The 27,513-nt window shown below is 43.3% G+C and overlaps 1 protein-coding gene across 10 annotated transcripts in view; it reads right to left on the bottom strand.

Moving 5' to 3' along the window:
* ARHGEF1 (Rho guanine nucleotide exchange factor 1) overlaps positions 1-27,513 on the bottom strand; it is a 185,704-nt gene that overhangs the window by 61,218 nt on the left and 96,973 nt on the right. For 8 of the 10 annotated variants that reach the window (XM_056543768.1, XM_056543767.1, XM_056543766.1 and 5 more), the window contains 3 exons: positions 8,639-8,695; positions 5,154-5,231; positions 1,186-1,299 (listed from right to left, as the gene is read on the bottom strand). In XM_056543768.1, coding sequence (XP_056399743.1) covers positions 1,186-1,299; positions 5,154-5,231; positions 8,639-8,656 — 210 coding nt within the window. In that variant the 5' untranslated portion in view covers positions 8,657-8,695. The remainder of the gene's footprint in view (positions 1-1,185; positions 1,300-5,153; positions 5,232-8,638; positions 8,696-27,513) is intronic. The other 2 variants (XM_056543769.1, XM_056543774.1) reach the window with 1 other exon arrangement.

Genomic DNA, 27,513 nt, shown 5'->3' with positions numbered 1-27,513 from the left:
AAAAAAAGAAATTCAAAAAGAAAAGAATTTCCTCTGTAGCATGCAGCTGATAAAAAGTACTGGAAGGGTAAAGATTTTTTAATAGACGTCAGTTACAAATCTGTTTAACTTTCCGGCATCAGTTGATTTAAAAAAAAAAAAAGAAAAATGTTTTTCCACCGGAGTACCCCTTTAATCTTGGGGTTCTCACTGTTCTCCGAGAAGATCCGTTCTTGGGACATAGATATAGTCCAATATTAAAAATGAGGCTTTTCAGGTGTTAAACAATGAAGTATGGCTGATTTTTGATGCAATAACTCAATGTTCGTCAACCAGTGTCTTTCAGGGCACGATGGGAGTTTTTAGTTTTGCAATAGTTGGAGACGTGCAGTTTAAAGGGGTACTCCGCCCCTGGACAAGTCCCATAGACTTGCATTGAGAGGGCGTGACATCACGAGCCTCCGCCCTGCATCGCCAGTCATCTGGCACGGAGCAAAGTTCGGATGTCTGGGGTGCTGCAGCCGAGGTCGCGGGGTCTCCAGCAGCGGGACCCCCCGCGATCAGACATCTTATCCCCTATCCTTTGGATAGGGGATAAGATGTCTAGGGGCGGAGTACCCCTTGATGGAGTCCCCTTTATCGGAGCTGGTGTATATTTGCGAAAAAAAATGACACTTGCGTTCTTTTTGTGTGCAAAAAAAAAAAGACGCAGTTAGTAAATTCATGTCTACAGGAAAAACGGCTCTACGGTACACCTGAAGGGTGACATCTTTAGAAAAAGTTCTACCAAAAAAGACGCACAAATAGAACGCAGGAAATATCCTTGCGCAAGATTTTGCACAAGAAAATACACGTAAAATTACTGTATATAGATTGATGAATCCCCCCCCACTGTGTAAAAATAATATATATATATATATATATATATATATATATATATATATATACATATATATACACACACACACTGTGGATAAAAAAAATTATATATATATATATATATATATATATATATACATACACATACTGTGTATAAATATATAGATAGATAGATTTACACACAGACACACATTTGTTTGGAAAAAATGGCTTGTACAACAAGCGAAGGTGGTGAGGCCATTTTAATGGTTAAAATTACAGTACAAATATAGTGTATGAAAGTACAAGATAGGACTTGGGTTAGTTGATTATGTGGCCACTTCTTACCAATGGGCTTGGGTCAAACTGAAGAACAGCATGGTGAAGAAAGACCATAATGTAAGCTGGGTGATCTTTTACCAGCTCAATACTCTGGAAATAACTTTGCTGGTCATCCACATTCTGAGGAGACAAACCATGGAAAGAGTCAATGAGGCGAATCATTTGTTGGGAAGAGCAGAGATAAGAGAATATGGCTATTTTCACATTGCCGTTATGTCCCGGCAGTACAGCGGTTGTTGTAAAATGATAGGGGCAAAGCGGGGGAAAAACGAGTGCATGCACCATCTTTTACTCCTGCTATACTCCTCTACAACAACAGACCCCATTATAATCAATGGAATCTGTCGGGACCCAGCGGTGCCTGTTGTGACCATCCTGATAATGGCTGTTAAAAGGGGTACTCCGGTGGAAAACAATTTTATAAAAAAAAAAACAACTGGTGCCACAGTTAAAACAGATCTGTAAATTACTTTTATTTAAAAATCTTAATCCTTCCAGTACTAATCAGCTGCTGTATGATCCAGAGGGACTTGTTTAGCTCTTTTCTGTCTGACCACAGTGCTCTCTGCTGACACCTCTGTCCATGTCAGGAACTGTCCAGAGCAGGAGAGGTTTGCTATGGGGATTTTCTTGCACTCTGGACAGTTCCTGACACGGACAGAGGTGTCAGCAGAGGGCACTGTGGTCAGACAGAAAAGAACTCCAGAAAGAAATACAACTTCCTGTGGAGCATACAGCAGCTGATAAGTAATTTACAAATTTGTTTAACTTTCTGCCAACAGTTAAAAAAAGTTGTTTTCCACCGGAGTACCCCTTTAAAAGGCCAGAAAAAAAAAAAAATAAAAAAAAAAATATTATATATAATAAAAAAATTAAAAAAATGAGCCTAACTGACCAGTTATGGGCGGGTCACAATGGCAGTATGAAAGAAGCCTAAGATGGTGGGAAAAGCCGAGGTGAGGTTGGGTTCACACCACGTTTTTTATTTAATAAAAAAAAAAAAAAAACGGATTCCTCAAAACCTGACTAAACTGTATCAAAAAGTTTGTACAAATTTTAACCCGTATACAGTTTGAAAAATGATGCCCGGTTGCATCAGTTTTTTAAGAATAAAAACGTATACATTTTTAACTTTTCACTCCATTCTGAATAAAGTTTCATTTGATTGATTGAAATTCCAAGAAAAAAACTGTGCAAAGTCAAAAACCGTATGATGAAAACCGGATGGAACCGTACGCACATACAGTTCTGTACGGTTCCCATTGACTCCCATGTTAAAAAAAAAAAGTATACGTTTCAATACGGTTTTGCATCCGGACCAAAAACTGTGGTAGGCTGCGATTTTGGGTACGGGGAAAAAAGCTGACAAAACTGTACAGGATGCAAAATGGACACAACCTGATGCATCTTTTGGCATACGGTTTTCAATACGATAATAAGATGTGTGGAAGAGCAGAGGTAAGAGAATAAGATGGTAACAGAGCAGAGGTAAGAGAATAAGATGGTGAAAGAGCAGAGGTAAGAGAATAAGATGGTGAAAGAGCAGAGGTAAGAGAATAAGATGGTGACAGAGCAGAGGTAAGAGAATAAGATGGTGAAAGAGCAGAGGTAAGAGAATAAGATGGTGACAGAGCAGAGGTAAGAGAATAAGATGGTGACAGAGCAGAGGTAAGAGAATAAGATGGTGACAGAGCAGAGGTAAGAGAATAAGATGGTGGAAGAGCAGAGGTAAGAGAATAAGATGGTAACAGAGCAGAGGTAAGAGAATAAGATTGTGACAGAGCAGAGGTAAGAGAATAAGATGGTGACAGAGCAGAGGTAAGAGAATAAGATGGTGACAGGGCAGAGGTAAGAGAATAAGATGGTGACAGAGCAGAGGTAAGAGAATAAGATGGTGACAGAGCAGAGGTAAGAGAATAAGATGGTGACAGAGCAGAGGTAAGAGAATAAGATGGTGACAGAGCAGAGGTAAGAGAATAAGATGGTGACAGAGCAGAGGTAAGAGAATAAGATGGTGACAGAGCAGAGGTAAGAGAATAAGATGGTGACAGAGCAGAGGTAAGAGAATAAGATGGTGACAGAGCAGAGGTAAGAGAATAAGATGGTGACAGAGCAGAGGTAAGAGAATAAGATGGTGACAGAGCAGAGGTAAGAGAATAAGATGGTGACAGAGCAGAGGTAAGAGAATAAGATGGTGGAAGAGCAGAGGTAAGAGGATAAGATGGTAACAGAGCAGAGGTAAGAGAATAAGATGGTGACAGAGCAGAGGAAAGAGAATAAGATGGTGACAGAGCAGAGGAAAGAGAATAAGATGGTGACAGAGCAGAGGTAAGAGAATAAGATATGTGGAAGAGCAGAGGTAAGAGAATAAGATGGTGACAGAGCAGAGGTAAGAGAATAAGATATGTGGAAGAGCAGAGGTAAGAGAATAAGATGGTGACAGAGCAGAGGTAAGAGAATAAGATGTGTGGAAGAGCAGAGGTAAGAGAATAAGATATGTGGAAGAGCAGAGGTAAGAGAATAAGATGGTGACAGAGCAGTGGTAAGAGAATAAGATATGTGGAAGAGCAGAGGTAAGAGAATAAGATATGTGGAAGAGCAGAGGTAAGAGAATAAGATGGTGACAGAGCAGAGGTAAGAGAATAAGATGGTGACAGAGCAGAGGAAAGAGAATAAGATGGTGACAGAGCAGAGGTAAGAGAATAAGATGGTGGAAGAGCAGAGGTAAGAGAATAAGATGGTGACAGAGCAGAGGTAAGAGAATAAGATGGTGGAAGAGCAGAGGTAAGAGAATAAGATGGTGACAGAGCAGAGGTAAGAGAATAAGATGGTGACAGAGCAGAGGTATGAGAATAAGATGGTGACAGAGCAGAGGTAAGAGAATAAGATGGTGACAGAGCAGAGGTAAGAGAATAAGATGGTGACAGAGCAGAGGTAAGAGAATAAGATGGTGACAGAGCAGAGGTAAGAGAATAAGATGGTGACAGAGCAGAGGTATGAGAATAAGATGGTGACAGAGCAGAGGAAAGAGAATAAGATGGTGACAGAGCAGAGGTAAGAGAATAAGATGGTGACAGAGCAGAGGTAAGAGAATAAGATGTGTGGAACAGCAGAGGTAAGAGAAAAGGATAGTGCGGGGAGCAGGGCTTAGAGAACAGAAGATTAAGAACAGAGACAGTCAGGAGAATAAGATGGTGACGTGAAGAGCAGAGAAGGTCAGAAATACAAGATGGTAAGGGAAAAAAACAGAGAATCAGCAAAATAAGATGGTGATGAGATAAAAGACTTAAGAAAGTAAGACGGTGGGATGGAGAGCAGAAACATTGAGGAGAATAAGATGGAGAGAAGAGCACTGAAGAATAAAATAATGAGGTGAAAAGCAGACTGCCAGGAGAATAAAGATGGTGGGATGAAGAGCAGAGGCTCAAGAGAATAAGATAAAAGCAGAGACAGTCTGATGTATAAGATGGTGAGGTGAAGAGAAGATATAGGTAAACTGAAAAAGCAATGACAGGTTCTAATTCAGCTGAAAGCTGGAATATGGGAATACCCCTTTAGGGAAGGGTCACATGGGTCACATCCGCAGAATATTTCTGGCTGAGGATGCGTTGACAGCAGTCACAGAGGGACTGCAGAACGAGACTGCCTCTGTGACTGCCGACGGCGCATCCGCAGCGGGAAACATGCTGCAGATGCTCTCATTGTGACCCTGGCCTAGAGGTCTATAGGTGAATGATAGGTTAAAATGAATGGCAGAGATAATACAGTCAATGACATAATAAGGTTACGAGCAACAACAACCATGTCAATAGAGAATAAACAACTAAGATGGGCAGCAAAGTTTCTTCACTCAATGAAATAGTGAGGTGCTGTCAACGAAACCCTGACCAAAGCACCAGAGTCACAAGATTTACACGAACAGGAGAGCAAAAAGAGTTAATGTTGTAGAATACTCAAAATTCGGGCCCACCAACCCTTACTGGTTCAATGTCATTCTCGAAGTCCTCATCCTCCGCTCCAATGATTGACATGGCCCCCATGGAATGGAAACCCTGGGTAGATGAAAAACATATAAGATTGGTCTAAAATCAGAAAAAAAATGTCACAATATAATGGCTACCACTGTACAGTGATCTCTCAACTTACAATGGCCTCAACATACAATAGTTTCAACATACATTGGTCTTTTCTGGACCATTGTAACTTGAAACCAGACACAACATACAATGTACAGACAGTCAAGATCTGTGAAACAGTGCTCTCTGCTGACATCTCTGTTCATTTTAGGAACTGTCCAGAACAGCATATGTTTGCTATGGGGATTTTCTCCTACTCTGAACAGTTATTAAAATGGACAGCAGAGAGCACTGTGGTCATTTAGGAACTGTCCGGAGCAGAGAGCTCTGTGTTCCAAAAAGAAAATAATTTCCTCTGTAGTATTGAGCAGCTAATAAGTACTGGAAGGATTAAGATTTTTTAATAGAAGTAATTTACAGATCTGTTTAACTTTCTGGCACCAGTTCATTTAATTTAAAAAAAAAAAAATATATATATTATATATATATATATATATATTTTTTTTTTTTTCCACCGGAGTACCCCTTTAATGTTCCATTATGAAAACCCTAATAATCAGCCATTAAACGGCCGTTACAAAATCCCATTATAGTCTATGGGATTTTACATTATCCGTTTTAACCAGTCATAGCCCGATATTAATAACGGACGTTATTTTGTGACGGGAGATAGAAGAGAAGAACTAGCGCATGCACTATTTCACCCGTAACAAAATTACGTCCGTTCTTAATATCGGGCTATAAGAGGTTAAAACGGATAATGTAAAAATCCCATAGACTATAATGGGATTTTGTAACGGACGTTTAACGGCTGATTTTAAAGGGGTACTCCAATGGAAAACATTTTGTTTTAATCAACTGGTGCCAGAAAGTTAAACAAATTAGTAAATTCCTTCTACTTAAACTTAAACTTAATCCTTCCAGTACTTATCAGCTGCTATATTCTCTACAGACCACAGTGCTCTCTGCTGACACCTCTGCCAATTTTAGGAACTGTCCAGAGTACAAGCAAATCCCCATAGCAAACCTATCCTGCTCTGGACAGTTTATACAATGGACAGAGGTGGCAGCAGAGAGCACTGTGGTCAGACAGAAAGGAAATTCAAAAACAAAAGAACTTCCTGTGGAGAATATAACAGCTGATAAGTACTGGAAGGATTAAGATTTTTAAATAGAAGTAATTTACAAATCTGTTTAACTTTCTGGCACCAGTTGATTTAGAAAAAGAAAATGTTTTCCGGTGGAGTACCCCTTTAAGGGTTTTCATAACGGAACATATAACGGCAGCCTTAGTATGAAGGATGCTCAGACCGTCTGCAGGAAGCTGATCAACCCACCAGGAAACGCCCCATTATAGCGAGAACTCATCTGACTTCAGAAGTGCGCCCGCTACACAAAGACACAACACCATGATGCACAACTGGCAACAGAAGAACGAGGAGAGCGGAGAAACTAAAGTGCTTCAACCTTTTAAGATAACAACCCTCAAAGTCTGGAATTTTAATAATGCCGAAATCCACTACTGTGTGCCAGGACATTCTGTGATAGACAAACACAGACCCTTTAGTGGGACAACACTATGGAAAAAAGCCATCCTCTCCAGACGACTGAGGGCCAGGAACCACATGCAGCTTACAGGCCTCCGGTACCCAACACATACAGTGATCCCTGGACTCAATATACAATAGTTTCAATATACAATGGTCTTTTTTGGTCCATTGTAACTTGAAACCAGACTCAACATACAATGTACAGACAGTCCAGATCTGTGAAACGTGTCAATGGCTGAAAGAACTGATCAATCAGAATGGGCATTCACTGGTAATACACCTGTATTACTGAAGTGTATGCACTGACTGGTGTCTGGTAGCGCCTCCTACAGTACAGGGAGGTATTACATGTTCTGTACTCTTTACCTGTATTACTGAAGTGCATGCACTGACTGGCTGTCTGGTAGCGCCCCCTACAGTACAGGGAGGTATTACATGTTCTGTACTCTTTACCTGTATTACCTCAAGTGTATGCACTGACTGGCTGTCTGGTAGCGCCTCCTACAGTACAGGGAGGTATTACATGTTCTGTACTCTTTACCTGTATTACTGAAGTGCATGCACTGACTGGCTGTCTGGTAGCGCCCCCTACAGTACAGGGAGGTATTACATGTTCTGTACTCTTTACCTGTATTACTGAAGTGTATGCACTGACTGGCTGTCTGGTAGCGCCCCCTACAGTACAGGGAGGTATTACATGTTCTGTACTCTTTACCTGTATTACTGAAGTGCATGCACTGACTGGTGTCTGGTAGCGCCCCCTACAGTACAGGGAGGTATTACATGTTCTGTACTCTTTACCTGTGCCAGGATTAGCTGCTCCTTTGGACACCAGGTGAGGGCGGCTCCATGTTACTTTTTTGGGACACTTTGTGTACTGTACAGGACCCTGAAGAAGCTCCTATCCTCTACATAGACCAGTGTTTGCCAAGCAAGGTGCCCCCAGCTGTTGCAAAACTACAACTCCCAGCATGTCTTTGGCTGTGTGGGCATGCTGGAAGTTTTGCAACAGCTGGAGGCTCCCTGCTTGGGAAACACTGACATAGACAGTGATTTACAGCTCCCAGTAGATCTTTCTTAGGCTGCATTCACACCACGTTTTTGCAAGACCGTTCCTGTATCAGGTTTTGGATGAAAAACGGATTCCTCAAAACCGGACTAAACTGTATCAAAACGTGTGTACAAATTTTAACCCGTATACGGTAAAAAAAAGTATACGGTTTAAAAAATGATGTCCGGATGCATCAGTTTTTTAAGAAAAAAGTATACGTTTTTAACTTTTCATTCCATTATGAATAAAGTTTCACTTGTTTGATTGAAATCCCAAGAAAAAAACTGTGCAAAGTCAAAAACCGTATGGTGAAACCCGGATGGAATCGTACGCACATACAGTTTTGTACGGTTCCCATTGACTCTCATGTTAAAAAAAAAAAAAAGTATGAGGTTTAATACAGTTTTTCACCCGGACCAAAAACCGTGGTAGACTACAGTTTTGGGTACGGGTAAAAAAAAAAAAGACAAAACTGTACAGGATGCAAAACGGACACAACCTGATGCATCTTTTGGCATATGGTTTTCAATGGAGAGTCAATGCGTACGGTTTTCAATACGGTTCCGCACGGTTTTCACATTGATAACGTATACGGGAAGTGTACTGCAAAAACGTGGTGTGAATGCCGCCTTACTTTTATATGTAAGGATTTGCTTAAGGCCGGGTTCACACCACGTTTTTGCAATACAGTTCCCGGGCATGCTGGGAGTTGTAGTTTTGCAACAGCTGGAGGCACCCTGGTTAGGAAACACTGCCATAGAAAAACCATTGTCAACACTCACCCCATCTTCTTGGTCCATCTTAAAGGTCTATTGGACGGGGGCCAGAGATCGAGTCACCTGCAAAGAGCAAAGGAAGATACATTAAAGACTTTGGACTAATCCTCCCTCCCCAACATATCCAAGTGCACATGATGTAGCAGAGCTGAGCTCATCATCTGAGAATTATCAATAGAGATGAGCGAACTTACAGTAAATTCCATTCGTCACGAACTTCTCGGCTCGGCAGTTGATGACTTATCCTGCATAAATTAGTTCAGCTTTCAGGTGCTTCGGTGGGCTGGAAAAGGTGGATACAGTCCTAGTAGACTCTTTCCTAGGACTGTATCCACCTTTTCCAGCCCACCGGAGCACCTGAAGGCTGAACTAATTTATGCAGGATAAGTCACCAACTGCCGAGCCGAGAAGTTTGTGACGAATGGAATTTACTGTAAGTTCGCTCATCTCTAATTATCAACAAACAATGCGGTTCTAAAGACTAAGGCTGCGTTCACACTCAGTAATTCCTCGTGAATTCTCCGCTTAGAAATAATTAACATCTGCATTGCCATTGACTTCAATGTATTTTCTTCTGCACTCTTCACACTGCGTAAATTGCGCTCGCGGGATTCCGTTCCGCTAGAAGAAAGAACACGTTCAGTCTTCTTGCGGAATACGCGAGCAGAAGTCCATTGAAGTCGATGGTAAAAAATGTTACGCTTGAAATCGTTTCCGCACGGAATTTGCGCGGAAATTCCATATAAAAATAAATAAATAAGTACAGTGATCCCTCAACTTACAATGGCCTCAACATACAATAGTTTCAACATACAATAGTCTTTTCTGGACCATTGAAAGTTGAAACCAGACTCAACATACAGGCCCTCATTTACTTAGGAAATCGGGTTGTAAGTCTATGTTGCTTTCTTACCCGACTGCTTTTTCCCCCTGGTATTTATTATTATGTCGCATCCTGTTTGTCGTACGTGGGTTTTGTTGGTTTTGGTTTCCAATTCCTCTGAGTTGTCGGGAAAAAATCCACAACAATTCAACAAATACGGGTTGGAAACCTTTATAAATACATGGGAAAGCTCAGAAATGTCGGGTTACGCCCCCTTTTCGGGTTTGGGAGAATCCACATCGGGTCCGTCGGGAAAAAATGTTGCATCGTGTCGCAGACAAAGATGCGCCAAAAAAACCTGACAAAAGAAGTCGGTTTAGAATAGTAAATGAGGGCCACAATGTGCGACAGTCCAGATCTGTGAAACGTGTCAATTGGAAGATCTGACCAATCAGAATTTACCGGTAAAACACCTGTATTACTGAAGTGTATGCACTGACTGATGTCTGGTAGCGCCCCCTACAGTACAGGGAGGTATTACATGTTCTGTACTCTTTACCTGTATTACTGAAGTGTATGCACTGACTGATGTCTGGTAGCGCCCCCTACAGTACAGGGAGGTATTACATGTTCTGTACTCTTTACCTGTATTACTGAAGTGTATGCACTGACTGATGTCTGGTAGCGCCCCCTACAGTACAGGGAGGTATTACATGTTCTACACTACTCTTTACCTGTATTACTGAAGTGTATGCACTGACTGATGTCTGGTAGCGCCCCCTACAGTACAGGGAGGTATTACATGTTCTGTACTCTTTACCTGTATTACTGAAGTGTATGCACTGACTGGTGTCTTTTAGCGCCCCCTACAGTACAGGGAGGTATTACATGTTCTGTACTCTTTACCTGTACCAGGATTACCTGCTCCTTTGGACACCAGCTAAGGGCGACTCCATGTTACTTTTGTTTGGACATTGCGCATAAAGTGACCCCCCGAATTATGATGGCCCCGACATATGATCATTTCAACATATGATGGCCTCTCAGAGCCCATGGTATGTTGAAGGCAGCCTCGACATATGATGTTGCTGTGTGTCGGGGCCATCGTACAAACAGCTATCTGACAGCGCTGACAACTTCAGTAACTGACAGTTGTATAATGTGCCCCGTGTGCCCCGTTCTGCCTCCTGTTACTCACATGCTTTCCTGCTAACTCACGCAGGCCCCGCCCCCCCAGTGCAGCCATAGCCAATAGCCTGCAGCATCTTGCTGCAGACATCCAATGAGCTGCTGGCTGCCCTCCCCTTCCTTTCCTATAGAGCTGTAGTCGGCAGGATCGTAATGGAGGACATTCTACCCCCCCTGAAGGTATTTAAAGAACTGTACAGTACTGTATGCGATGTCACACATCACATACAATACATATACACACTATACACCCCATACATCAATGTTTCCATATCAGTGTGCCTCCAGCTGTTGCAAAACTATAACTCCCAGCATGCCCAGAAAGTCAATGGCTGTACATGCATGCTGGGAGTTGTAGTTGTGCAACAGCTGGAGGCACCCTGGTTTGTTAAACACTCCCCATACACTCCACATACAATGGTCATGCCAGAACCAATTAGCGGTTTCCCATAGAGATATGTATTCAACATACAATGGTTCCGAGGCCCCAGAACCAATTACCATTTTTACATAGACATATGTACTCGACATATGATGGTTTCAACATATGATGGTTCTCCTGGAACCAATTAATATCATATGTTGAGGGGCCACTGTACTGTACAGGACCCTGAAGAAGCTCCTGTCCTCTACATAGACCAGTGTTTCCCAAGCAGGGTGCCCCCAGCTGTTGCAAAACTACAACTCCTAGCATGCCCGGACAGCCTTTGGCTGTCTGGGCAAGCTGGGAGTTGTAGTTGTGCAACAGCTGGAGGCTCCCTGCTTGGGAAACACTGACATAGACAGTGATTACAGCTCCCAGCAGATCTTTCTTTCTTTTATATATAAGGATTTGCTTTATCTATATTAGTTATCTACTTATTTTTCTTTAATCCTCACTTTTTTCCTATTTTTGGATGACATTTTGGGGGCTTCAGAACCAATTACCAGGTTTCCATAGAGTTATGGTCTCAACATACAATGGTCGTCCTGGAACCAATTAATATTGTAACTTGAGGGACCACTGTAAATAAAAAGGGAAATTCCAATTGGTGGTTGTAGTTCAGCAAAAAAAAAAAAAAAAAAAAAAAGGAAACCCCAGTTTCCTCCTATATTCCACGCAGAATTCTGCACGATTTTCACACAAATTTTGCACGAAAAAAAAAAACTTAAATTCTGCGGCAGAATTTTTACGCGAGGATTCCTCTCCTATTCCTCAGTGTGAATGTACCCTAACATGGCAAAGTCAACCATATTCCTTTTTTTTTTGTTTCCAATGGTGCTCTCTGCTGACACCTCTGTCCATGTCAGGAACTGTCCAGAGCAGGAGAGGTTTGCTATTGGGATTTGCTCCTACTCTGGACAGTTCCTGACACTGACAGAGGTGGCAACAGAGAGCACTGTGGTCAGACAGAACACAACTTCCTCTGGAGTATACAGTAGCTGATAAGTACTGGAAGGATTAAGATATTTAAATAGAAGTAATTTACAAATCTGGCACCAGTGCATTTATCAAAATTTATCTTAAAGGGGTACTCCGGTGGAAAACATTTATTTTTTTTTTTTTAATCAACTGGTGCCAGAAAGTTAAAACAGATTTGTAAATTACTTCTATTAAAAGATCTTTACTCTTCCAGTACATTTTAGCAGCTGTATGCTACAGAGGAAATTCGTTTCCTTTTGAATTTATTTTTTGTCTTGTCCACAGTGCTCTCTGCTGACACCTGATGCTCGTATCAGGAACTGTCCAGAGTAGGAGAAAATCCTCATAACAAACCTATGCTGCTCTGGACAGTTCCTGACATGGACAGAGGTGTCAGCAGAGAGCACTGTGGACAAGACAAAAAATAAATTCAAAGAGAAAAGAAATTCCTCTGTAGCATACAGCTGCTAATAAGTACTGGAAGGGTAAATATTTTTTTAATAGAAGTCATTTAAAAATCTGTTTAAGGGTGCATTCACACCACCATTTTACATTTATGTTTTCAATGTGAAAACCGTACGGAACCGTATTGAAAACCGGACATCATTTTTTAAACTGTCTACGGGTTAAAATTTATACACACGTTTTGATACAGTTTAGTCAGGTTTTGAGGAATCAGTTTTTCATCAAAAACCTGAAAAGGGAACTGTACTGCAAAAACGTGGTGTGAAGGCGCCCTAACTTTCTGGCACCAGTTGATTTAAAAAAAAAAAAAATGTTTTCCACCGGAGTACCCCTTTAATATCTTTTCAACCAGAGTACCCCTTTAAAACGCCACTCATATCTTGAATGAGCATCAGAACCCGAATTGTACCTGATGGGTTAAAATCAACCAGTTCAACCAGTCCCATGGAAAAAAATCACAGATAACCCAGTTGACTTGATGTATTTAATTGCACAAATGGGGCCCAAAAATTACCGTATACATACATTGGGGTAAGGTAACGAAGTTGCATGGTGGTGTTAAAGGGGTACTCCGGTGAAAAACCTTTTTTTTTTTTTTTTTTTTTTACATCAACTGGTGCCAGAAAGTTAAACAGATTTGTAAATTACTTCTATTAAAAAATCTTAATCCTTCCTGTACTTATTAGCTGCTGAATACTACAGTGGAAATTCTTTTCCGTTTGAAACACAGAGCTCTCTGCTGACATCATGACCACAGTGCTCTCTGCTGACATCTCTGTCCATTTTAAGTACTGTCCAGAGTAAAAGGAAATCCCCATAGCAAACATATGCTGCTCTGGACAGTTCCTAAAATGGACAGAGATGTCAGCAGAGAGCAATGTGCTCATGATGTCAGCAGAGAGCTCTGTGTTTCAAAAAGAAAAGAATTTCCGCTGTAGTATTCAGCAGCTAATACGTACTGGAAGGATTAAGATTTTTTAATAGAAGTAATTTACAAATCTGTTTAACTTTCTGGCACCAGTTGATTAAAAAAAAAATATATATATATATATATAGTTTTTCACCGGAGGGGTTATCCAGAAAAAAACTTTTTTTTTTTATATATCAACTGGCTCCAGAAAGTTAAACAGATTTGTAAATTACTTCTATTAAAAAAAATCTTAATCCTTTCAGTACTTACGAGCTTCTGAAGTTAAGTTGTTCTTTTCTGTCTAAGTCCTCTCTGATGACACGTGTCTCGGGAACCGCCCAGTTTAGAAGAGGTTTGCTATGGGGATTTGGTTCTAAACTGGGCGTTTCCCGAGACACATGTCAGAGAGGACTTAGACAGAAAATAACAACTTAACTTCAGAAGCTCATAAGTACTGAAAGGATTAAGATTTTTTAATAGAGGTAATTTACAAATCTGTTTAACTTTCTGGAGCCAGTTGATATATGAAAAAAAAGTTTTTTCCTGGATAACCCCTTTAATCCCTGTGCCACATACAGGAGAACAGAATGGGTGCATGTGGGGGGCGATAGTGGATTAGTAAAATCCAGCAAAAAGGATGAGTGGGCAGAATGTGCACAGGGATGGCCCGTCAGGAGGTGGGGAATGGAATCCCAGGTATGCAGGACATAAGTCTCTACACTCCCCCAAATCCATACACCTCCCATGGTCGCCCAGCATTGGTGGCACAGACCAGGACTGGCACTATTGTCATATCACCCCCCTTCCATCCCTCCTCCCTCAGAATACCAGCTGCTGCCCACTAAAAGGGAGGGGAGGGGGGGTACAGCTGGAATGTGCCGTCTAATCCCTGTCTCTGCTACATACAGCTCAATGCCCTCCGTCATGCCAGCGTTAACCCTTCGTGTGCTTTGCCGGCTTAGCTCATAGTCTATAGCAGTGGTCTCCAACCTGCGGACCTCCAGATGTTGCAAAACTACAACTCCCAGCATGCCCGGACAGCCGTTGGCTGTCCGGGCATGCTGGGAGTTGTAGTTTTGCAACAGCTGGAGGTCCGCAGGTTGGAGACCACTGGACAGCTCCAGAAATAAAAAATAACAACTCCTCCTCGGCTGACGGAAAACTTAATTAAACTGATTTATACACTGAGGAAAAACATTGTAAAACCCGGAGTACCAAAATAAACACACAGCGAGGAGCCCGAGACTGCGGTGGGTTGGGGGACAGTCACATGACCCACGACCGGAATATTTCCACTGTTAAAATATCTTTAAAAAAAAAAAAAAGGAGATTTTCTTTTACATAAAGGGGCACTCCGGTGAGAACTTTTTCTTTTTTTTTAAATCAACTGGTGCCAGAAAGTTAAACAGATTTGTAAATGACTTCTATTAAAAAATCTTAATCCTTCCAGTACTTATTAGCTGCTGAATACTACAGAGGAAATTCTTTTCTTTTTTGGAACACAGAGCTCTCTGTTGACATCATGAGCACAGTGTTCTCTGCTGACACCTCTGTCCATTTTAGGAACTGTCCAGAGTAGGAGAAAATCCCCATAGCAAACATATGCTGCTCTGGACAGTTCCTAAAATGGACAGAGGTGTCAGCAGAGAGCACTGTGGTCATGATTTCAGCAGAGAGCTCTGTGTTCCAAAAAAGAAAAGAATTTCCTCTGTAGTATTCAGCAGCTAATAAGTACTGGAAGGATTAAGATTTTTTTAATAGAAGTAATTTACAAATCTGTTTAACTTTCTGGCATCAGTTGATTTAAAAAATAAAAATAAAAAAAAGTTTTCCACCGGAGTACCCCTTAAATCCTTCCAGTACTTATTAGCTGCTGAATACTACAGAGGAAATTCTTTTCTTTTTGGAGCACAGTGCTCTCTGCTGACACCTCTGTCCATTTTAAGAACTGTCCAGAGTAGGAGAAAATCCCCATAGCAAACATATGCTGCTCTGGACAAGTTCCCAAAATGGACAGAGATGTCAGCAGAGAGCACTGTGCTCATGATGTCAGCAGAGAGCTCTGTGTTCCAAAAAGAAAATAATTTCCTCTGTAGTATTCAGCAGCTAATAAGTACTGGAAGGATTAAGATTTTTTAATAGAAGTAATTTACAAATCTGTTTAACTTTCTGGCACCGGTTGATTTAAAAAAAAAAAAAATAAATTTAAAAAATTCCACCGGAGTACCCCTTTAAAATCTGAATGAATTATGTAGACCTACTATGAACCATACAGATCCAAGATATAGGAAGGATGTGCAAACCCCATTTAGTTCCCTAGAGCTCTGCATAGTATATATGCCCTATGGCAGTCCTACGTAAGTGCTGCTACGCCCCATGCGTGTACAGACACATCCCTGCAACCATTTGCACACTCTGTGCACTCACACCAACTTCCTTCTAAGAGTAAAAGTATGGCAACTATGCAGCGGGCCAGGTATGTGCCCAGCCCCCCCACCCGCCAGACTTTGTATCCCAATCCCTCTTGTCTGCGGCTGTCCCGATGCCCCCTCCCTAGGCTGGCAAGCGTCCAGAGCAGTGTTTTCGCCACCAGGGTGTCTCCAGCTGTTGCAAAACTACAACTCCCAGCATTACAGTACAGGGAGGTATTACATGTTCTGTACTACTCTTTACCTGTATTACTGAAGTGTATGCACTGACTGGTGTCTGGTAGCGCCCCCTACAGTACAGGGAGGTATTACATGTTCTGTACTCTTTACCTGTATTACTGAAGTGTATGCACTGATTGGTGTCTGGTAGCGCCCCCTACAGTACAGGGAGGTATTACATGTTCTGTACTCTTTACCTGTATTACTGAAGTGCATGAACTGACTGGTGTCTGGTAGCTCCCCCTACAGTACAGGGAGGTATTACATGTTCTGTACTCTTTACCTGTATTACTGAAGTGTATGCACTGACTGGTGTCTGGTAGCGCCCCCTACAGTACAGGGAGGTATTACATGTTCTGTACTCTTTACCTGTACCAGGGTTATCTGCTCCTTTGGACACCAGGTGAGGGTGACTCCATGTTACTTTTTTTTGGACATTGCGCATACTGTACAGGACCCTGAAGAAGCTCCTATCCTCTATATAGACCAGTGTTTCCCAAGCATGGTGCCACCAGCTGTTGCAAAACTACAACGCCCAGCATGCCCGGACAGCCTTTGGCTGTCCGGGCACGCTGGAAGTTGTAGTTTTGCAACAGCTGAAGGCACCCTGGTAGGGAAACACTCGTCCAGAGATTTTTCACCCACTTTAAACGCCCAAACATGTATGTTCATCCTGAGCCTCCTGGTTCACGAGTATAGTGAAAAGCGTGCAGAAACTACTGACCCATGCAACTGTGAATAATAAAACTATGGGGAAAGTTTGCTCACAAACCAGAATCAGAAGAGTGACCTGGCAGAATTCGGCAAAAAAAGAAAAAACAAAAGGTTTGGCCTGGTGCACACAGAGGAAAAACAGCTGAAAAACTTTAAAGGGGTACTCCGGTAGAAAACTTTTTTTTTTTTAATCAACTGGTGCCAGAAAGTTAAACAGATTTGTAAATTACTTCTATTAAAAAATCCTAATCCTTCCAGTACTTATTAGCTGCTGAATACTACAGAGGAAATTATTTTCCTTTTGGAACACAGTGCTCTCTGCTGACATCACGACCACAGTGCTCTCTGCTGACATCACGACCACAGTGCTCTCTGCTGACATCACGGCCACAGTGCTCTCTGCTGACATCACGACCACAGTGCTCTCTGCTGACATCACGACCACAGTGCTCTCTGCTGACATCACGACCACAGTGCTCTCTGCTGACATCACGACCACAGTGGTCTCTGCTGACATCACGACCACAGTGCTCTCTGCTGACATCACGACCACAGTGCTCTCTGCGGACATCACGACCACAGTGCTCTCTGCTGACATCACGACCACAGTGATCTCTGTCGACATCTCTGTCCATTTTAAGAACTTTCCAGAGCAGGAGAAAATCCCCATAGAAAACATATGCTGCTCTGGACAGTTCCTAAAATGGACAGAGATGTCAGCAGAGAGCACTGTGCTCATGATGTCAGCAGAGAGCTCTGTGTTCCTATGGTGTCAGGGTGTCGCAATGGTGATGCCGTTGGCTGTCCGGGCATGCTGGAAGTTGAAGTTTTGCAACATCTGGAGGGCCACCATTTGAGACCACTGGTTTAAGCCATATAGCGTTCACTGTATTATACGGTAATAGGACGAGCGTCTAAGAATTGACCGTATCAGGCGGAGTTTTTCATTTTTATTCTTCTCATTCGGAGGGAAAATCCAGCTGTTTGTTTTGACACATGTCGTATACGAGTCAGGAAGCGTCATATGTCAACATCATATGTCAACGTCAGCGCAGAGAGGCAGGCAAACAACCCCTAAAAACAACACACAAAACACCACCTAACCCATAGACAAACACAGAACTACTGCTACAGTATATACAAACACAGCGTAGCACATGTAAATACCGCGACACACAGAACATGCCCTAAACAAAGCGCTACTTCACAGGGCCCAGACAGACCAGGAGAATGATTAACTACAGAGAATTTGTGACATGGGGGATAACCCTCACATCCCTCATGGCTAATATGTATTTCCCTTTAAAGGGGTACTCCGGTGGAAAACTTTTTTTTTTTTTATGTTTATCAACTGGTGCCAGACACTTAAACAGATTTGTAAATTGCTTCAATTAAAAAAAATCTTAATCCTTCCAGTACTTATTAGCTGCTGAATACTACAGAGGAAATTATTTTCTTTTTGGAACACAGAGCTCTCTGCTGACATCACGAGCACAGTGCTCTCTGCTGACACCTCTGTCCATTTTAAGAACTGTCCAGAGTAGGAGAAAATCCCCATAGAAAACATATGCCCCTCTGGACAGTTCCTATAATGAACAGATATGTCAGCAGAGAGCACTGTGCTCGTGATGTCAGCAGAGAGCTCTGTGTTCCAAAATGAAAAGAATTTCCTCTGTAGTATTCAGCAGCTAATAAGTACTGGAAGGATTACGATTTTTTAAGAGAAGTAATTTACAAATCTGTTAAACTTTCTGTCACTAGTTGATTTAAAAAAAAAAAAATAAAGTTTTCCACCGGAGTACCCCTTTAACGTGACTGGAGCTTTAATACCACACACAAGCTGGCAACAGGTGTGGTGCTGTTTTTTCAAAGAAATCAGCTCTGTTTCTCTAAATCCTGGATAAGACCTTCAAGATCATTGTTGCCAGATTATTGGGCCCCACACTTGCAAATGCCCCTTTGTTGGTAAGGACTGTACGTGGTAGCGCCAACAGACGTTGTTTGTGTCAAACGGAGCAGAGATAGAAGGCGGGCATCTGACCAGGCCCACGCAGAGCCCGAATTTGGATTGCTGGCAAGAGTTGTGGCCTTTACCATTTTTGAACAGTAATTAGAAAAGGGCAAATTTGACCCAACAGTGGTTAGAGCAATTGGTTGGCTACATGTAGTGCCCAAGGGGGCCTGCGATGTGAGTGCTGAAAAAGAAAGAGCCGCCATTAGAGGAGCTACTGGCGCAGAGCTAAATAGTGGAGCTAAAGGGGTTACTTTTTTTTATGTATATCAACTGGCTCCAGAAAGTTAAACAGATTTGTAAATTACTTCTATTAAAAAAAATCTTATTCCTTTCAATAATTATCAGCTGCTGAAGTTGAGTTGTTGTTTTCTGTCTGGCAACAGTGCTCTCTGCTGACCTCTCTGCTTGTCTCGGGAACTGCACGGAGTAGAAGAGGTTTTCTATGGGGATTTGCTTCTAAACTGGGCGGTTACCGAGACAGGTGTCATCAGAGAGCACTTAGACAAAAAAGAACTACTCAACTTCAGCAGCTCATAAGTACTGAAAGGATTAAGATGTTTTAATAGAAGTAATTTACAAATCTGTTTAACTTTCTGGAGCCAGTTGATCTATAAAACAAAGTTTTTTCCTGGAATACCCCTTTAAGCAGCTGCCATGAGAAAGAGGTTGTGAGACCGAGGCCGAAGAAGAGCCGAAGCCTGCGAATTGCTGGAGAGATAGAGATACTTTGTGAACTGCCACCTTTTCTGTTAGCCATATGGTATCTATACTGATAAATATTGTTTCGCCGGATATCTTCTTTAAATTTTCCAGGCGGACATTCCGCAAAAATTCCTCCGTGTGAACATGGCCTAAGAGTGAACGAAATAGCTGAAGAGAGTTCTAGGGATGCACAGTTGGGCCTAAAATAAGCAGAAACCACTTATATAGGTGTCATAAAAGGGGTGGATAATAGACACACAAGGTTTTGGTTATCTGCACAAAGTCAACACTAACACGGATGTGATGTCCCAGTATGGGATATAGTCCCGTACAGTACTTAGGTCCTGTCAGGTTGAGTCCCTCTGTGTCCTAGGGGCCCTCCTGCAGTGTCTCCCCCATAGTAATATATATTAGGTATAGTGCTATGTGTGTTATGTATAAAGGACCTTTAAGGACCTTTGAGATAGTCACATGATAATGTGTTCATCTGACGTGTTTGTTACCCAGAGAGCACCAGCTAACCAGGTGACCTGCAGCTTGACCTATGGGCTTCTGGTTCAGCCCCCCCCCCCTTTATAAGAGGGGCAGCCATTACAATTCCTCTCTTCCACCACACGTCTACTGAGGCACACTAAAGACCAGACGTCTCAGAATCAGTGTCCAGCACATCTGGAGGCCTCAAGCCTAACCTACAGCCATCTGTCAGTAAGTCAAGTCATCTATGTCTGCTGTCGCTACCTACAGTCAAGTCAAGTCTATTATAGTCAGAGTGGCTGTCCTAAAGTCTGTCAAAGTCACTACAAGTCCCCGCAAGCTGCGAGGACTTGTAGAGACTTCGACAGACTTTAGGACAGCCATGCTCTATGGGATCCTGGCCTAGCTGTAAAGGCTAGCCTAGCTGTAAAGACTATACCATCTGTCTACCTCAGTAAAGCTACCGTTAACCCTAACCTGGTCTTGGACTATTATTGTCCTGCCTAACCTTGGGATAGCAGTACTACCGTTCAGGTGGTTACCGGGTAAACCACGCCCTGGCATCACGAACATATAGGCGTTAACATCTGCCCCATACACCTCACCATCACTCCCCCCCGCGACACCACACAGATAATACAAAAAAGAGGAATTCCAACTTCAGTGCATCTCCAAGTGATGAAGATAAAAACGTATGGACGCCCAAAAGGGCCAGGCTGCCTGAGGACACCCAAGTGACCCGATGCTATGACATCACAGGGCTGTTCGCAGCCAATAGAAAAACAGGGAAACCCCACAGATATAAAAGTCTTGGTTCGGGTCGGAACAGTCTGGAACTGAACCATTGCTGAAAGCAGATGTCTGGCTACAGATAATATATCCACAACATTAATGATTTAACTGCACTGACAACTGCAGTACACAAATTATATATATACACACACCCGGCATCTGCGCAACGGCCCAATAAATCACTGACATTCTCTACGTCTGTCGTGTTGCTGGATTTTATCTACTGGTTTGGAGTGGTCTCCAAACTGTAGGCCTCCAGATGTTGCAAAACTACAACTCCCAGCATGCCCGGACAGCCGTTGGCTGTCCGGGCATGCTGGGAGTTGTAGTTTTGCGACATCTGGAGGCCCACAGTTTGGAGACTCGGGTGTAGGGGAAGAGAAAGAGTCGACATAGTGAATTTCAACTCTCGATCCTTAAAGGGGTACTCCGGCGCTTAGACATCTTATCTCCTATCCAAAGGATAGGGGATAAGATTCCTGATCGCGGGGGTCCCGCCGCTGGGGGACCCCGTGATCTTGCACGCGGCACCCAGTTTACAACCAGTCCCCTGAGCGTGTTTGCTCCGGGTGTGATTACTGTCGATCACAGGGCCGAAGCGTTGTGACGTCAAGGCTCCGCCCCCGTGTGATGTCACGCTGTCACGCCCCCTCCCATAGGCTTGCATTGAGGGGCGGAGTGTGATGTCACTCGGGGGTGGAGCGTGATGTCACACGGGGGCGGAGGTGTGACATCACGCTCCACCCCCGTGTGACATCACGCTCCGCCCCTCAATGCTAGCCTATGGGAGGGGGCGTGACAGCGTGATGTCATGCGGGGGCGGAGCCTTAACGTCACAGCCTTGACTTCACAGACCCAGAGTGAACATGCTTCGGGGACTGATTTTAACTGGGGTGCTGCATGCAAGATCACGGGGGTCCCCAGCGGCGGGACCCCCGCGATCAGGCATCTTATCTCCTATCCTTTGGATAGGGGATAAGAGGTCTAAGCGCTGGAGTACCCCTTTAATTCTCTCCAGACACAAGCCACATACAGAAGTTTGCGACTAAGGCTATGTTCACACGGTGGAATGTCCGCACGGAAAATCTCTGCACAGACAGCACCGGCACTAGGACCGCTCAGAAATTCAGCTGTGTGAACCAGGCCTAAAAACACACTCATGCTCAGCTGAGTCGAGCGTGCATCAATACAGCCGTCAGCCGTATGAGCGTTTGCCTGACAGCTACTTAAGTCCCTTTACCTTCATCATCTCAACTTTAGCTCACACCTCTAAAAACAACGACCAAGAACACAAAAGGCCATTGATAGTAATAATTCCTTTATTTCTATAGCACCGGCCTATACCGCAGAGCTTGATAAAACTACAGAATTCCATAAACAGTAGCCTGTAGTCGCCTGACAGATCCCTTGAAGGGGTACTCCGGTGGAAAACATTTTTTTTTTAAATCAATTGGTGCCAGAAAGTTAAACAGATTTGTAAATTGCTTCAATAAAAAAAAAATCTTAATCCTTCCAGTACTTATTAGCTGCTGAATACTACCGAGGAAATTATTTTCTTTTTGGAACACAGAGCTCTCTGCTGACATCATGACCACAGTGCTCTCTGCTGACATCTCTGTCCATTTTAAGAACTTTCCAGAGTAGGACAGTTCCTAAAATGGACAGAGGTGTCAGCAGAGAGCACTGTGCTCGTGATGTCAGCAGAGAGCACTGTGATCCAAAAAGGAAATAATATCCTCTGTAGTATTCAGCAGCTAATGAGTACTGGAAGGATTAAGATTTTTTAATAGGGGTCATTTAAAAATCTGTTTAACTTTCTGGCACCAGTTGATTTAAAAAAAAAATAATTTTCCACCGGAGTACACCTTTAAATAGAAAAAAAAAGATTTTTTTTAGGGTATGGTCTCTGGTAGTGCTTACCTGACGTATAGCACGCTGCGCAGCGGGGAAAATACTGCGTATTCTCCAATGAGCATACACACACACATACGGCTTTACCAGCAGCAGCCCTGTGTGTTCAGAGAGGCTTAGAGGCGGGGCCGCGCACACAGTCATGCTTTTGGTCACTGCCGGCCACAGTATATCACTTACCTACCTAGTCCCATACACATACCCACTGTAGGTTCTAAAGCAGTTGATCCTTTATGGCCCGATTCCGCGACAAAAAATATTCAGCTTTGCCAGCACTAGGCCAATTTACAAATATGTTTTATCCTTTCCATTTTTACGGATTAATGGGGTACTCCAGTACAACATAGGGGATAAGTGTCTGATTGCGGCAGGCCCTTCCGCCAAGACTCCCAAAATCTACAGAATGAGGCCCCATGGCTCCCTGTGCATGGGGTGGCATGTTGGCACATGCTTCATTCACTGTCTATGAGAGCACCTGAGATACACGAGTACAGTGCCTCCAATAGAGAATGCAGGGAGCGCGTGCGGACAGTGGCAGGGGTCTCAGCGGTCTGACCCCCCCCCTATGATCAGAAACCTATCCACAGGGAATAGGTTTGAAAGTACTGAGGTACCCCTTTAATTAAACTGTACTACGAGAGACATTTATGTAGAGCAGGGCGGTATGACCAAAAATGTGTATCACTGTATTTTTGTAAGTTATGGTGGTTCCACGGTATTTAACGGTATTGTTCACCCCCCCAATCATGTGACCCGTGGGCGCTGCTTCTCTAATCATCCCCCCCCCCCCCCCCCCGGGGAACTAATCATATGTCACCTCGTCCTCCTGTGAGTTGCGGGCCGCTGGCGCTGGAAATCTGTACTGTACTACATATTCCTTGTGCCCAGGCTGCAAAAATAAACAAAAAAAGTTAACTCTAACTCACCTTCCCACGTTGCTCCGGTAACTGCCTCACGCTGGGGACGGGAACGTCACAGAGCCGTCAGCCTATCACCGGCCACAGCGATGTCCCGCCTTGGTCGGTGATAGGCTGAGCGCACTGTCATGTAAGGAGCCGTCCGGCTCGGTGATGTTCCCATCCCCAACGTGAGACCGTTACCAAATAGACAAAGGGGGAACGTAGAAAGGGGAGTTAAAGTTTATTTTGTTTATTTTTGCAGCCCGGGCACAAGGAATATGTAGTACAGTACAGATTTCCAGCGCCGTTGGGGACAGTGCAGCGCTGGGCTGATAAACAAGGGGGGGGAGAGAAGCAGAATAGCGCCCGCGGATCACATATGATTGGTTCCCCGAAGTAGGGACAGTGCGCTGCGGCTGAAAATTAAGTCATTCGGGGGCGTGATGGAGGGGCCCAACTGGTATTGCGGTATGAGAAAAATTTCAGTATTCGGTATGAACCGGTATACCGCCCAGCACTACATTCAGGCTTAGGGTGCATTCACACTACGGAATTCCGCGGTGTGAACTTAACATTAGTGTGAATGGGTCTCCGCGAGACCCGTTCACACTGCAGAAATTCCGCCGCTGAAATTGTTCCGCGCAAAGAAAGAACATGTTCATTCCTTGCGCGGATTCCGAGAACACTGCATAGCCGGCAATGGTGACGGCTCAGTGCCCCGCGGCCCTAGCGCCGAAGCATTATCAGCGGTGGCCGCCAGGCGGAATTCAGCGAGCGTAGATTCCGTAGTGTGAACGCACCCTTAGGGCACATTCACACCACGTTTTTGCAATACCGTTCCCGTATACCTTTTCAATTTGAAAACCGTACGCATTGACTCTCCATTGAAATCCGTATGCCAAAAGATGCATCAGGTTGTGTCCGTTTTGCGTCCTGTACGGTTTTGTTAATTTTTTTTCCCCGTACCCAAAACCGTAGCCTACCACAGTTTTTGGTGAAAAACCGTATTGAAACCGTATACAGTTGTTTTTTTCTTTTTAACATGGGAGTCAATGGGAACCGTAGAGAACCGTATGTGCGTGCGGTTCCATCCGGTTTGCACCATACGGCTTTTGACTTTGCACAGTTTTTTTTTTCTCCAAATTTCAATCAAACAAGTGAAACTTTATTTATAATGGAGTGAAAAGTTTTGTGGAATTCGTTTTTCATCAAAAACCTCATACGGGAACTGTATTGCAAAAACGTGGTGTGAATGCAGCCTTAGAAATATTCTTCTTTCCGTCCCCCTGACTGGTACCTTTAAGTACTAGTTGTTGTTTTGCATGCCGGCGTCACCATGGTGTTATTTTTATTGAAAACTCTGAATCATCAGCAGTTAGGTCTCCCACATACATGTTTTCCGGAGTTAAGTGAAGAAATATATACGCACGCACACATCTAAGATCAGCGTTTCCCAACCAGGGTGCCTCCAGCTGTTGCAAAACTACAACTCCCAGCATGCCCGGACAGCCAAAGGCTGTCCGGGCATGCTGGGAGTTGTAGTTTTGCCACAGCCAGAGGCAGCCTGGTTGGGAAAGGCTGCATCAGATGGTGGACCAGTCCAGCTTGTATTGGTCAAACATGTATGGGACCTTAAAGGGGTACTCCCTTGGAAAACTTTTTATTTTTTTATTTTTATTTTTTCAAATCAACTGGTGCCAGAAAGTTAAACAGATTAGTAAATTACTTCTATTAAAAAATCTTAATCCTTCCAGTACTTATCAGTTGCTGCATGCTACAGAGAGGAAATGGTTTTCTTTTTGGAACACAGAGCTCTCTGCTGACATCACGAGCACAGTGCTCTCTGCTGACATCACGAGCACAGTGCTCTCTGCTGACATCTCTGTCCATTTTAGGAACTGCATATGTTTGCTATGGGGATTTTCTCCTGCTCTGGACAGTTCCAAAAATGGACAGAGATGTCAGCAGAGAGCACTGTGGTCATGATGTCAGCAGAGAGCTCTGTGTTCCAAAAAGAAAACCATTTCAGCAGCTAATAAGTACAGGAAGGATTAAGATTTTTTAATAGAAATAATTTACAAATCTGTTTAACTTTCTGGCACCAGTTGAGATATATATATAAAAAGTTTTCCACAGGAGTACCCCTTTTAAAAGGGGTTATCCAGGATTAGAAAAATACAGCCGCTTTCTTGCAAAAATGGCGCCATGCCATGTATATACAACCGTGGGCAGTCTAGGACTCCAAATTGATACATCGTGAGATAGGTGTAGTTTGTGCGGAAGAATTTGGCACGCAGAGTATAGTCTAGACTGGATACAAGTAGATCCTCAGCTGAGAGCAGGGCCAGCTATGTACAGGCCTGCAAGCCCTTGGCCCGTTTCGCATTTTATGCCCACATACAGTGAGGCAAAAAAGTATTTAGTCAGCCACCAATTGTGCAAGTTCTCCCACTTAAGAATCAGTATCAGTATAAAAGACACCTGTCCACAACCTGAAACAGTCACACTCCAAACTCCACTATGGCCAAGACCAAAGAGCTGTCGAAGGACACCAGAAACAACATTGTAGACCTGCACCAGGCTGGGAAGACTGAATCTGCAATAGGCAATCAGCTTGGTGTGAAGAAATCAACTGTGGGAGGAATTATTAGAAAATGGAAGACATACAAGACCACTGATAATCTCCCTTGATCTGGGGCTCAACGCAAGATCTCACCCTGTGGTGTCAAAATGATCACAAGAAACGTGAGCAAAAATCCCAGAACCACACGGGGGCAACCTAGTGAATGACCTGCTGAGAGCTGGGACGAAAATAACAAAGGCTACCATCAAAGGCTACCACTACGCCGCCAGGGACTCAAATCATGCAGTGCCAGACGTGTCTCCCTGCTTAAGCCAGTACATGTCTGGGCCCGTCTGAAGTTTGGATTATCCAGAAGAGCATTGGGAGAATGTCATATGAAACCAAAGCACCCATTACCGGACTACAATGGCCATGTAAATGAATCGTAACACGACTATGTGCAGTGGTAAAACTTGAAGATGTGGGGCCCCAATGCCAAACACTGTTACAGGGTCCCCAGCTATAATGCTTTATTTATAGCACTGGTCTACTTCTTTAAGAAATAGACCTTATGGACCCCTCAGGCTCCTGGGTCTGGGTAATATCGCACCTTCTACAACCCCTATACTTACATACCGGCTGTGTGAAACCAGCCTTTAAAGGGGTACTCCGATGGTGCCAGAAAGCTAAACAGATTTATAAATTATGACTATATAAAAATCTTAATCCTTCCAGTACTTAACAGCTGCTGTATGCTCCACAGGAAGTTCTTTTCTTTTCGAATTTCTTTCTAGTCTGACTACAGTGCTCTCTGCTGACACCTCTGTCCATTTTAGGAACTGTCCAGAGCAGAAGCAAATCCCCATAGCAAACCTCTCCTGCTCTGGACAGTTCTTAAAATGGACAGAGGTGTCAGCAGAGAGCGCTGTGGTCAGATCAAAAATAAATTCTAAAAGAAAAGAACTTCCTCTGGAGCATACAGCAGCTGTTTAGTACTGGCAGGATTAATATTTTTAAACAGAAGCAATTTACAAATCTATTTAGCTTTCTGGCACCAGTTGATTAAAAAAATAATAATAATAAAAAGTTTCCACCGGAGTAACCCTTTAAATGGTAGAAACTTCTCCTTCACTGACAGCAAACAAAAACCTTAAAGGATTTATCCAATGCAAAAAAAAAATCATTTACTACTAGAGCTGGGAATTTTTTTTTTTAAATAACCTTACTTAGCTCCGACCAATGGGATCTCTGGAATGGTAGATGGCACTTGCTTCATTCATTACTACGGGAGCACCAATGATGCCCAAATGCTGTACTCGGGCCTATTTGGTGCTCCCATGGAAATGAATGGATCGCGCGCAGTCTACCGCACCAGC

Source organism: Hyla sarda, chromosome 10 (genome assembly GCF_029499605.1).
Source record: "Hyla sarda isolate aHylSar1 chromosome 10, aHylSar1.hap1, whole genome shotgun sequence".
NCBI classification, from domain to species: Eukaryota; Metazoa; Chordata; class Amphibia; order Anura; family Hylidae; genus Hyla; species Hyla sarda.
The sequence above is the reverse complement of the archived record's forward strand: the minus strand, read 5'-3'. Positions and strand labels throughout refer to the sequence as shown.